Genomic DNA, 12,951 nt, shown 5'->3' on the forward strand with positions numbered 1-12,951 from the left:
AGGTAGTGAAAACACTCCCTCTGGAGCAAGGTGAGGGCAGCTCCAGCCTTGTCTCTAAGGCTGCAGAGTTTTCAATTCCCTGCAGGGCTAAAAAAAGTCCTGGAGATAAGTGCACAAGATTGAGCCTTCACAGGTGCCTGTGACACTGCTATCCCAGGGCTTCCCCAGCTCCAATGCCTTTGATCCTCTGCTGTTCAGCACAACAGCACGAGGCACTGAGTCACCCCTCAGTCCCACAGGGGAATGAGGATTAATTAGTTGATTCTGGCACCCCTCTTTAAAGAGAGATACTCCACCACTACACGAGCCACAGGTTGTTACTCAGCTGAGGCAAATGCAGCCCTGGCTTCATGTCTGTGATCTCTGGAAGAGCAAGCAAAAGAAACAGGAGTGGGGGGAAAAAGCTGAATATTCACACGGGGGCAATGCCAATGCTGCTGTCAAAACGAGGAGAGTGGCCAGCATAGAGGTTCAGGAGAGCTTTGAGCTGACCAGTGCAGACAACAATAGTCCCCCAAGGACTGCCAGCCCTCAACAAACACCCAAGGTGTTCCAACAGTCCGAGCACAGGGCAGGAGCAAGGCAAGCCCAGTCACAACATGGCACTGTCACCCTGTCACTGCGCGGTGACCACATAGCAGGACCAGAGAGCTTTCATGGGAAAACAGAAAAGCAATACTCCATACTGACAGAAAATGGGAAAAGCCTCCTTAGCAGCTTTTTTTATGCTGGCTGGGCTTTTAGTTTTTTCCAGCATGCCTGAGCACAGGTGCTTCAGCTGGCCCTGGCACAGCTTGTCCTAGTGCCAAGAGGGTGTTGGGATCCGGAGGCTAGAGCAGACGGGCACACCAGGGCCGTGTTTCCCAAGGGGAGGTGTTCTCTCTCGTTGTTTTTGTCCTTGCCCCAGCTCGGTGCTCCCTCCCGTGACACGCAGAGCCCACGGGGCTGTGGTACCCAGCCCGCAGCTGCACCTGGGCCGGCGGGGAGGCTGCCTGCGCGGATGTACAACACGGGCTCGCCGTCACACACCGCTGCCTCCCCCGGCACAGGAGGCGGCGGGGCGGGGCACAGGGGCGCCGTGCCTTGCCCGGCTCCTCTCAAAGCGCCCGGCGCACGGTGAGCTCCGGGGAACGAGGGATGCGACACGGCAGCACGTGGCAGCTCCTGCGGAAGAGCCCGTGGCAAAGGAAACGTGGCCCAGCACGGGCTGGGAGCCCGCGCTGCTCAGCTGCCAGGGAGTCTGAGCGAGGCGCGTCACTCCAGAGTCCCCCGTGCCCGACCTCTCGGCTCTTCACAGCCAAGACAGCCCCTCCTGCACAGAGCTGACCCGAGGGGATGCCCTTCTGCCTGGCATCGCCGTGCCGTATTAATATTTAACAGCGAGGAACAGATCCAGAGACTTTGATTTCCCTGCTGGCCAATTCAAGGATAATTGAACTGTGCAGGGGATTTCAGCATTTCAGAGGGTGGTTTCGTTCCAGTTCACACCAAAACCTAACCATGCTGTAATGCCCTCTGAGAAGGATTGCAGCCAGTTTCAGGCAGCCTCCCTGCAATGGAGTCAGGCATGTAGGCAGCACAAAACCAGCTGATCTCAGGAGGTGCCCAACCAGCAGGCCCCACCAAACCCTCCCTCAAAGAACTTGGGTAAAAGTCAAACCCTGCTAAAGAAGAAAAAAATAGGGTTTTTTTCGGAATTCCACTTTTTTTCCGGTTTCCACTCAATGCCAGATTTGCAACTCCAGAGTAATGTCAATTTGGCCTCCTTACACACCCCCAATGGAGGCAGATCCTGCTGTAGAAGCAGAACAAGTGAGGCACAGTAAATTTTCACTCAAGGCACAGTGAATTTTCACTCACGTGCCCAGGGAGATGCAAGAAATCAGCCACAGAAGTGAAACAAATCCAGTGGTTTTGGCTCCTGCCTCTGGGCTGTACCAGCTCTTGCCTTCTCTTGCATATAAATCACTTTTCCCCACCAGGGAAGGACAGCTGGCCACTGAATGGAAAGTGGCCGTGGTTCAGCAGCCCACAGCAACACTGCACACCGGCTTAGGATGGGGAGTGGAGAACACTCAGAATGCAGAGGGGACTGCCAGGGGATCTGGGCCAGCTGAATGGAAACAGAGCAGCTGGAAACCAGTCAGGGCTCCTGCAAAATCAAGACAAGTTAAAAACCCCACATGAAAAAGCCTCTTCTTTGCTTTTGGCAGCGGAGCAGAGCTCACCTCTGCCACAGCTCTGGCAGTCAGCTCCAGGCAGCAGAGCAGGAGTCCCCTCTTGTGCACCGCTGCTGTGAACAGTGGTCATGATGAGAGCAACCAAGGAGCTCTTGCAGCTCGAGCACAGCTGCTAAGCACCACTGCTGACCTAAGCCAGCCACTCCCTTCAAACTACAGGTCTTGGCAAGCAGGACATCCAGTTCTAACGAGTTCCAAAAGCAAATATCAGAGGTGGCCTTGAATCTAAAACTCTAGCACCAGTTTCAAGGTTTGGAAGGGACAGATACATCCCCTGGGTTGGATTTATCTCTGATCTTTATTCCAGGAATACAGAGATCTTTTACTACAGGTGCTATTTCAGTGTGCAGGCTTTCTCTCCCATTGGTATAGACTGAACATATCATGTTTTATCATGTTTAACTGCTGGTGCAGCAGAGTTAGTCTTAGAAAACCTGGCACAGCAGAGAGCTGTAATCCCACCAGGTAATGCCAAGCAAACTGATTTGTGCCAAAATCTCTCTCAGATCACCTCTGTGAGCTGTTCAGCTAGCAGGCTGAGGATGCAAAATCTCCTTCAAGGGACTGGATTGAAAATGAAGTCCTGTGGGTTTAACTTGCCATAGCAGAGGAGACCATATTACCACCTCATTTAGTTCCATCCCCCCCAAAAAAGCACTCTGAAGCCAAAGCTTACACCAGTGCAACTGGTATGAGCTCTTCTATACCAATTAAACTGCTTTTATTCTGATTTTGATGACTTAACTGACAGACACACATCCACAAACTGAAACAGTCAAACCAACAAAGCTTACAGGCACTTTCACCACAGAGAGGGGGATTCCTCTTTGAAAATCTCCACAGGGATAGGGAACTGAAGCAAGAGAGAAGAGAAAGCAAGTAACTTCAAAATGTTTCTGTTAGTTTAGATTTCAGTCAGCTTGGCAAGCTCTTTCAGGAGGTTTGAACACAACAGAACTTGAGTAACTAGCCTTAACTCAGCTTCAGGCCTTCCACGCCTCTGATCCCAGTTTTCACAAGACCTTTATCAAACATTAGCCCTGGCTACTCCATCCAGATGAAAGATATCCTCAGTTGCCTTGTCTCCTCTGGTAGTAAGGGCAGTGTTATGGCCTGTCTAAACTAATAGCTGACAGCTACTAGAGGTATTTACTTAGTTGAAGATGTAGCTTTAGATGTGTCCCAACTACTTTGGGTTGTAAAACATGATGGACTTGAGACACAGTGTCATATTCTTAGATACGCTCCGCTTCCCCTGCCAGTTCTAGTAAATACTTTCTCCTAAGAGTAAGAAAAATATTTGCCCCAAGGTGAAGCAAGATGCTGCTCTTAAGGAACTAGATTTTATTTTGTACCAGTTGAGATTCAGCCACCTGTAGGAAGCAAAACCAGCATCTTTCTTCTTTGAAAGTAGTAGAAGGAAAGAAATACCACATCTGAAACATAACAATGGAAAAAAAACCCTGTTGAAGGTGCAGGAGTGGACAGTAGCACATGTGCATTACTCCAAAGCATTCTGGGTGGACCAAAAAAGGTTTCATTTTCACTAGTTAAAAAAAGCACAGTGAAATTACTCTTGAGGCCAAAGGGATTTAACCTGAGTCCATCTGTTATTAGACTGAATTGGAGAGCAACCTAGGATATGGAAAAGTCTCCTTGCCTTATAGGAGTTGCAGAGGACACAAAAGAGTGGCTCATTTTATGCCACTTCCCTTCCTTTCCTCCCACAGACTGCACCTGCACATCGAGAGCAAATCGAAACCAGCCTATTCTAAGCCATGGTCTCCTTTATTTTGAGGGACTCAAAGCAAGAGCAGGGCTGAGACAGCATAACCAACACAGAAACTTGTTTCTCAGCATGATTTTCCCCTCTCTGGTGGCCAAGTCCTGGTTAGTACCTTCAGGATGGCAAAGCTAGCTGAAAGTAGGGCATGCCCATTAAGCTTCCAATCCTTCTTACACAGCTACGACAGTTTGCACATGTCTTTCTCCTTTGGGTTTTAGCCAGAGTCCAGCCCTTTTGGGCATCATAACACAGCTGAATGGTTTAGCTCCTTTTGTTTCAGCTGACAAACACCCTAGCCCTCCCCCATGAGCAACAATACAACTGGAGCTGGGATTTGTGTGTCCTCTGAGCAAGGATACAGGCTTTGTGCCTTGCTGAGCTGTCTTTGCAAAGACTGCCAACACTCACAGCTGATTAAGCCTGCAGTGCTGCTTTCTGCTTTTCCTGCTCACAGACAGATGTCAGAAACAAGCTAACCGAAACAGTGCACACAGCTAGAGCTCTGCACCTAGGAACATTAAAGCAGACTATTAGGGATTAAATAAATTAAAGCAGAGGGGAGCTTAACACATTCTCTCTAGACTTCATTTCTGGGTAAGAAACATCCCAGCGTTTCCAAAAGCACTGTATTCTGGCAGGTGGCTCAACTCAATGAACAGAAAGGGCTCTATTTGAAAAGCTTTTGCCACCACCACATGGTTGAAACCATGAGGGCAGCAAGACAACTAAATGGGAGTTGGAGTTACCAGAAACGACCAGCCTGACAGGGCAAGCATTTGCAGGGTTTAGAGCCCATGCCACATGGCTAATAAAGAGCATACAACTATTACATATCACTTGCTTTATTAAATTAGAACTCTCAAACCTCAGTGACTTGCAGTAAGCACAAGGCACAACTTACAGCTGGTCAGAACCTGTAGTAAAGGAATTATACACAGCATATGCCAAACCAGCTGAGACAACCTGTTTTCTGTGTGCTGCTGTGGCCCTGGCTGCTGGGTTTCACCTCTGGTCAGCCCCAGAGGCTGCACTACTGGGGCTCTCTTTGGGCTTGACAGGTGGAGTCTTTTTCTTTGAGGATCTAAAAGAAAGCTAAAGTGCTAGGCTGTTTATCTTTAGTCCCTTCCTTCCCAATTAGGAACCAGACATGGAAATAGTGAGTCCTTTGCTGGGCAGATGCTCACACAGCTGGATCATTAACTAGCAAGTGCAGTCTATCTAGAAGCTGCAGGCCAGCCTTCCTTCCCCATTCTTTTCTTGGTGGACAGACAAAACCTGGCAGCAAGATTTCACATTGGACTAAGGTGCTGCATTTCAATTGAAAGAAGGAACCTGCTGCCTCTTCTCTGCTACTTCGGAGACAGCAGCCTGTTCTTCTAATATTCTCTCAGAAGAACATGTAGCCACTGGCCAAGTGGAAAAAACTCAAACTTGATCATGAAATGGGATTCAGATGTAATAATGGATCGGAATCCCCAATTCAAACTGCCCTCCCTATCTGTTATGCACGGAATAGGAATCAAACTTTTATTGAGAGGTGAGCAACTAGGAACAGTTCTGGATGAGTGGTCATGACAAGTCACTCAAAAAAAGCTTCCCAATGTGATTCCAACTGCAGCAGCTTGAATGCCTGACGTGAAAAAAAACCTGATGAATGTGTGTGAAGTATCACAATGAGAAGCTAATCATCATCAGACTTCCTCATCAGCGAGACAAAGGACAAGGCAGAAACTCCCGGTACGAGACCAGCACAGATCCTTAATATCCGCACAAGTCGTTGAGCAGTAGCAGCTCGAACGCCTTCCAACTGGAAACAAAATGGAGATATTATTTAATCAATACAAAAGAAGAAAAGCAACGGTAAGCTTTGACAAAAGAAAGAACCAGAGCAGGCATCAAGTGGCTAGCTGCAGAAAACCCCAAACAGGCCCATTTACTTCCCTAACGTTAAGGAAGGTACAGTGTTGCCAGGTAGAATGCTGAAGGGCTTGCCAAAGGCACAGATTCTACCTGCTGGTAGGGAAACTGTGAGCATGCAGGGACAAGTACACAGAAAAGTGAACTGTGCTGCTGCTGAATGCCAACTCTCCCTCCAGCTTTTTAGACCATGCAGGTAATTGGAAAGAGTGGGATATCAGATGGCAAAATCGTCAGAGAAGCCACAAAGTTTGGCTGACACAAAACGTTACATGGGCAAGGGGGTCACACGGCAAATAACAGCTGAGGAGCTCCCAGGAAGAGAAAATGCAGCAAGGAACAAGTGTACCAATGCTTTGCATATCAGAGATGGCTTTTGTTAGCTTAGGCTTGGCTTTGTGAAGTTTTGAAGTTGCACAGGAAGGACCAAATTACTAGAAGACTCATTTCAAGGACAGGCAGACTCCTGAACCTCTACTGTTCTTGTAGACAGAGTCTGGTCTCTGACACTTATGAAGGCCAGCAGCACATGTATTTATTGTTACATGTATTTATTGCTAATATAATGTTTCTAACAATCCAGTTTCTAACAATCACAGAGCAGTGGAATTCAGAAATCCCTTGAGATGTCAAATAAGCACCTTACCTCCAGCTCACAGAATAGCACAGGGCTGCAGTAGGTTTCTCCTAATTTACAGACAGCATTCGTCTCAATGCTGCAAGCATCCACCCTGCCAACTAAAAAAAACATTTTCCCACATTACAAGACTCATAATCAGCAAAGAAAAGTTTTAGGAAATTCCACATCCACAGAACAAGCCAGAGCTGAGGATTGGATTGAGCTAATTTTGAGAGCATAATAGAAGGTAAGGCAACAGTGAGCAGTGCAAACAGAATGGTACAAGATTTGAAATGGAATTAGCACAGAAGTCTTTCATAATACTAACAGCAGGAATAGTACCACATCATTCTTCATGTAACATTAACACTGCATAAGGGATCAGCACACCATCAGCTTCCACTCACTCACAAAAAAGTCCTCCCGACTCATTTGGTATCAGAGTGGTCTGGTCTCCAAGGAATTCACTTCATCAAGAGAGCCATAATACAAGACAATGCTAAGACTGCTCTACTTCAGAATTAGGCCTCCTGACCCCCAAACTCCAGGGACACAGCACCTATATTCCAACACTGAGCAGTACAGTCTGGCCCCTCCAGTTCCTCAGAGCTGAAGCAGGGAGGGTACACAGGAAAGCACTGAGAGACAGAAAGATTAGAGGCACAACATGGCCTCAGTACACAGCAGGGATACTATATTGGGACTATACTTGATAGTTTTGTAGCTCATCCATTTAGATTCACTTTATTACCACAGTATCATATGCTTCTCACTGCTCATTAGGACTATCATTAAGACAGATCTGCCAGAGCAGATAGAACAGACTTCTGGAGTGCCACACACACACACACACACACAAAAACCCAGTAACACAAATCATATTCAGGGATTAGGAACAGAGAAGAGAGATCTGACTGACAAAAACAAAAAGGAGAGAGCAAGTGAGCATGAGAGAACCATGTTGTACCTAGGAAAATAATAAAAAAGGCAGAGGAGTTCAGAAATAATTTAAACAAAGTTGCAACAAAGCCACTGGATTCCTTTAGTTTGTTTCAAGTTAAGTCAGAGCCCCGTTTTAAGCAAACCAAGAGAGCTGTGCTGCTTGAAGAGGAGGAAGAGGTGCCATACGTACCGCCAGTGACAAGAAAGCACACTTTCCCCAGGAAGAAGCTGGCATCCACATAAGCCAGGGAAGTTTCAACATTCTTCAAGCTGTCAGAAAAGTACAGGCAATCCAGTTGGACAGGGAGGTTAAATCAGTGCAGCATAAGGATAACAGGAATATTTTTCAGAAGAACAATTAGAAAAACAATGATGTTAACATCTGCTGATTTGTGAGCTCGCAAAGTTCTGCTTTATGCTAAAAGCATGACATCAGAGACCTCTGTAATACCCACAGCTGTTTAATAACCCATAACATATCCTTTCTACTCAAGACTCAACAGTTAGAGTTAGTTTGAACAGTGTCCTCCATGATTTACAGACACTAAGCATCTGAATTCATTAATATCCAATGAAACTTCAGCACCACTTCGGCTCTTTCAGGAAGCGCTTGCCCACACATTTCTGCAGCACCATCTGTGCTCTAAGTATGCAGCTGGGCCTGTCATTTTTGGTAAATGAGAGCCCAGGATCATCAGTCACAAGTTAAGTAAGCAATAAAATGCTGACTTCTGTGCCTTAGCAAGTCTTTACTTGTGGCCTGGGGAAACAAGTATCATTTCTACAAAGTTGAGAACAAGATGATAGAAAAGGGATCAATCCCTGCAGACCTTTCTCTTTTGCCTAGAGATATCCGTAGTGCTGATCCCACTTGACCAGGAGTGTCAGTGAACTGAGGACACAGACACAGCTGGTTGTTGGGCAGCACTGCCCAGTGCACATCAGACTTCTGCATGTTATAGAACTTCACAGCACCACCAGCACTTCCATCTAATTCTACAAACAGCATCTTTCCAAAGCTCAGTTTGTATTGTCACACATCCAGATCCAGAAATAAATTCTGCCTTCTCTGCTATGGCAACTTAGTGCACAACAGGCATGTTATTGGACACAGCAGTTCAGTTCTAATCCACTGCTGGAGGCCAAAAAGCCACTGTATACATTACTGAGTTCTTCCACCACAGCAAATCTTGGGTTTGAAACCCACTATTCAGCAACTCCAATACAGTAAAAATGCAGATTTAGCCATCAAACCAAGAAAGAATATTAGTCCCCCCTCTCATCTTTTTGCCCTTCTCTTACCTGTACTTGCTCTTGATGTCGATCATAAACACAACCAGATCTATCCTGGGTCGAAGATGATCCCTCTCTGAAGGTAAGGGGAGGGATGTAGCAAGGTGACTGCAAGATAACAAATTTGCCAGTTTAACCAACTAGCTTGGCAAGACAGTACCCACTCACCCATAATCACACAACCTCTGCAGTTCACCCTGTAGCAAGTTAGCAAGAAGCCTGCTAATTACTGAATCCGTGGGCACTGAAGAGGCACTGTGATTGTTTAAGTGGTACTCTCATATCTTGGGCCCACTCACAGTTGCTGACAGGCACAATGGTAATTGCTAGACAAGGCTGGTTATAATGGGACGCTTATTAGAGCATAACAAGACTCACAGAAACATTTTCTCCATGCAGATCTCTATGGCAAGTCATTTCATTTAATTGTTACAAAGAATCCTTTCTAACAAAGCAAACCCCAATTCTTTATTGGAATATTTTCCTGCCAGGTTTCAGTTGTTTCAAATGCATCAATGTTTTTCTGTCACATTCCAGAGATACTGCTCATATGCTCACACAGGAGAGGCAACGTTTCCAGGTACAGAAGAACCTTAAACCACAAATTTGTCACTAGAGCAGCTTTATAGATGAAGTTATAACTCAAAAAGAGCTTCTATTATATCGTTACCCTCCCTTTTAACCCTTTTGCTATGTCAGAAACTACTAGGTTAGTTCAGGCATCCTTCTACACAGTACTACAACTGCTAATTAGAGCTAACAAGGGTGGGGATTTTTGCATCTCTGCCCACTAAAAAAGCCAAAAAACCACAAACAACTAACAACAACAAAAAACAAACAAGCATACCAACCAACCAAAAACTCTACCAAAAAAGGTTTCAGCAGTACATAACTGGATCTTCCACAGAGAACAACATTATCAGCACTGCATTTTTGGAAGATCACCTTTATTTAAACTGGGCAAACAAGCAACCCATAAGTTCAGTCACTCTCACAACCCATTTCCTCTCTGGAAGCCAACAGAGAAACATTGATTCTGGTCTTCTTTGGGAATATTACTTCTAGCAATTCAGTCTCAAGGACTTAACAGTTTTCTCCAGTGGCCACAGACCATGGCACACATTCCTTTCTATTAATCCTACCTAGTTTGTAGTTTTGTTTGCTAGTCTCCAAATAAAGGTGTTTTGTTTCTTCTATTTATGGGAGATATGATTTAACAAAAACACTCTGAAACTAACACAAGAGATGAGCAAAGTGAGCTTGAAAGACACACTGCTTATTAATTGAAACACAAAGCAGCTTATTAATTTAAGGTAAAATTTAGGGAGACTCTTCGATGAAAGTATCAGATCTCCTTGGGGGAGAAGATAAAAGTGACCCAGAAAAAGCACTGCATTGTTTGGAATTCTGTTATATTTAAACCAACATGACTAGATGATGACAGCAGTCTCCAGATATGCACTGCAGAAGCCTTTTCCCCCATACCCAGCAATAAGAGACACAAAGAACCCAAGCCCTGTAACTCTTCACCCAACAGCTGTACCTGACAGGTAGAGCTGTCAGATTAGATACTGTATTTGTTTGTAATGTGCACAATCCCAAAGCAACTCAGTGGGGGAAAGAACTCCACTGGCTTTGCTTTCCTAGCAATATTTACACAGGCTGTACCTTGCTCTGTAGCACGAGCACACGATTCTGTGCCTTTGGGCAGTTACCCAGCAGCCATCTAGTTATGGCACTCCACAGCTCAGCAGAGGCTGCAGGTTTCACAAAGAAAATGGGGTAATTCATTTACTATTAGTTAGCACAGAGATCCAAGATGCCACAATCAGAGCACTACAGTCACTCTAATTAGCCAGCAGAACATTAGCCTGGATTGCTTTTACTGCATAGCCATGGATTACAGCAGAGAAATAACACAAACACCTTCTGAAGAGCTGACTAAACTCATTTGGTCTTGGTAAAAGAGCTGTCAAGGACATTTTATTGTAAAAAGTTAGTTAATCAAGCTTTTAAGACAGGACATGTCATGCGGCTAAAGCTGAAATTTCAAGTGCATCTTAATAAGCTTGAGAAGGAAACGCACATGTGTGCATACAAACCAGAAAACAGCTACAAGGAGCATTCAAAGCAATGGACATCTTTCAGAAACACTTGCTCTCCTGCAAGTACTTGTAAGCATTGTACCTGTCCCATTTTGTCCCAGGATGTTTAATTTCTGTCTCTCAGGCAGGGGAAAAAAATGTGCTGCTCTCACACCTTTCCAATTTAGTAATGAAATATTTGTGCAACATGCAAAAGGCAAGGGTATGTGCACCGTGAACATGAACGTGGGAAATGCTTCCCCCCGCCCCCCGTTCCGTTCCCAAGCATGCCCAAAGTGCCCGCCCTGAGGACAGAGGGGTTTGCCCGCCGCAGATGCGCTCACATCTGGGCACTGGTGCTCTCTAGCGTTCGCAAGAGCGAAGTCGCTCTCTGAACCGCGCGCTCTACCGCTCCGACTCCTGCCACGCGGACGGAACCCGCGCTTTTAACCAATTTCGGTGCATCGGGAATCTGAAGCGGAAGCTTTCCGTGAATTCGCGTCACAGCCGCTGGTTTGCGCTTCTTGGACCAGGTGCCAGCGGGTCCCGTACGGGCCCGGAGCCGCAGCCGGCGCGTCCCGCTCGCCAGCACTCACACGCTGATGTTGAAGTCCTTCTTCTCCTGCAGGATCGCCTCCGCCAGCTGCCGCTGCAGCGCCTCGTCCGAGCCCACGAGCTGCGGGCACAGCGAGAGCACACTGCACACCGGCCCCCGACAGGCAAACCCCGCGCGGGGCCGGGCCGGGCCCGACACGGCGGGGGCACGGGGCGGGCGGGCCCACAGCGGGGCCGCGCCGGGAAGAGGGAAGGGCAAGGGACGGCGGGGCCACCGCCGGACCTACCAGGAGGACGCCGGAGTTGAGCTGCGGGAGTTTGTCGAAGGGCCGCAGCACCGCCATCGTCGCGGGAGACGGCGCCTCCTGCCCGCCCGCCGGAATTCAAACGTCGCGGCCGCGCTCCGCCTTGCGCCGACGTGGGCGGCGGGGCCTGCGGGGCGGGGCGGGCGCGGTTCCCGGCGGGCGGCAGGGGGCGCTGCGGGGCTGGCGGCGATCGCCTCACGGGCTGGCCCGGCTCGGGAGGGACAGGCGGGGACCGTCGCGTCCACCCCCTGGCCCTGCACAGGGGTCACAACACGGGCCCCAGGAGCCCCAGCGGTCACAGCATGTGCCTGACAGCGTCGTCCGAACGCTTCTTGAACTCTGTCAGGCTGGATGCTGTGACCACTTCCCTGGGAGCCTGTTGCTGTGGACGACCACCGTCGGGGTGAAGAAACTTTTTCTAATATCCAGCCTAAATCTCCCCTGACACTGCTTCAGGCCATTGTCCTGGGTCTTTGCATTGGTTGCCATAGAGCCCAGCGCCTGCCCATGCACTCTCCCTCACGAGGAGGTTGTGGACTGCAGTGATGCACGGGTACAGCCTGGGGCTCCTCTGAGCACCACAAGGTCTGACAGACCACCATAAAACCCTGCGAAGCAGCACTGTTCCTGTGGCATCCAGATATCCCAGGGATCAGCTGGACTAAGGCACCCACAGGCAGTACTGGAGGGATGCTTGTCGCAGACATTTCTCCACAGAAATCCTTTCTTTCGGATTTCTGTGTCTTCGGGAGGCCAGAGGCTCCAGAAGACAAGGTAAACAATTATTATCAGCTGCTGTGGAATGCAACAGGGACACCTTGATTGGCTCATTTCCTATGTTTATAATTAAGGGCCAATCACCAGTGCAAGCTAGGGGACTGAGTCCTTGGCCACAACTTTGTTATAGATTCTTTTCTATCTATTCTTAGCTAGCCTAGCTGCTCTGCAAACCTCTCTCTATATTCTATTAGTATAGTAATAATGTATTATATATAATATCTTAATAAATCAAGCCTTCTGATTCAAGAAACAAGATTCACCGTCTCTCTATCACCAGCTGCGACCCACTCAGGCGCGGTAATAGATGCTGAGGGGAGGACATTGGCCTTGCCTTGGCGGTGCGGGGGGGATCATGAACAGCCTTTAGCTTCTGAGAAGCAGAGCCCTTATTTCCAGGGCTGTGCTGCTCCCTGGCCCTTGCCATGAGCTG

At 47.7% G+C, this 12,951-nt stretch overlaps 1 protein-coding gene across 1 annotated transcript; it reads right to left on the bottom strand.

Moving 5' to 3' along the window:
- Positions 1-2,964: 2,964 nt before the first annotated feature.
- Positions 2,965-11,803, bottom strand: CENPM (centromere protein M). Its single transcript, XM_058022796.1, has 6 exons — positions 11,724-11,803; positions 11,478-11,557; positions 8,807-8,905; positions 7,695-7,774; positions 6,590-6,681; positions 2,965-5,833 (listed from the first exon to the last, which is right to left on the bottom strand). The coding sequence occupies exons 1-6, from the start codon at positions 11,778-11,780 to the stop codon at positions 5,708-5,710; spliced, it is 534 nt and encodes a 177-aa protein (XP_057878779.1). The 5' UTR covers positions 11,781-11,803; the 3' UTR covers positions 2,965-5,707.
- Between the last annotated feature and the right edge of the window lie 1,148 nt (positions 11,804-12,951).

This window comes from Melospiza georgiana, chromosome 4 (genome assembly GCF_028018845.1).
Source record: "Melospiza georgiana isolate bMelGeo1 chromosome 4, bMelGeo1.pri, whole genome shotgun sequence".
NCBI lineage: Eukaryota > Metazoa > Chordata > Aves > Passeriformes > Passerellidae > Melospiza > Melospiza georgiana.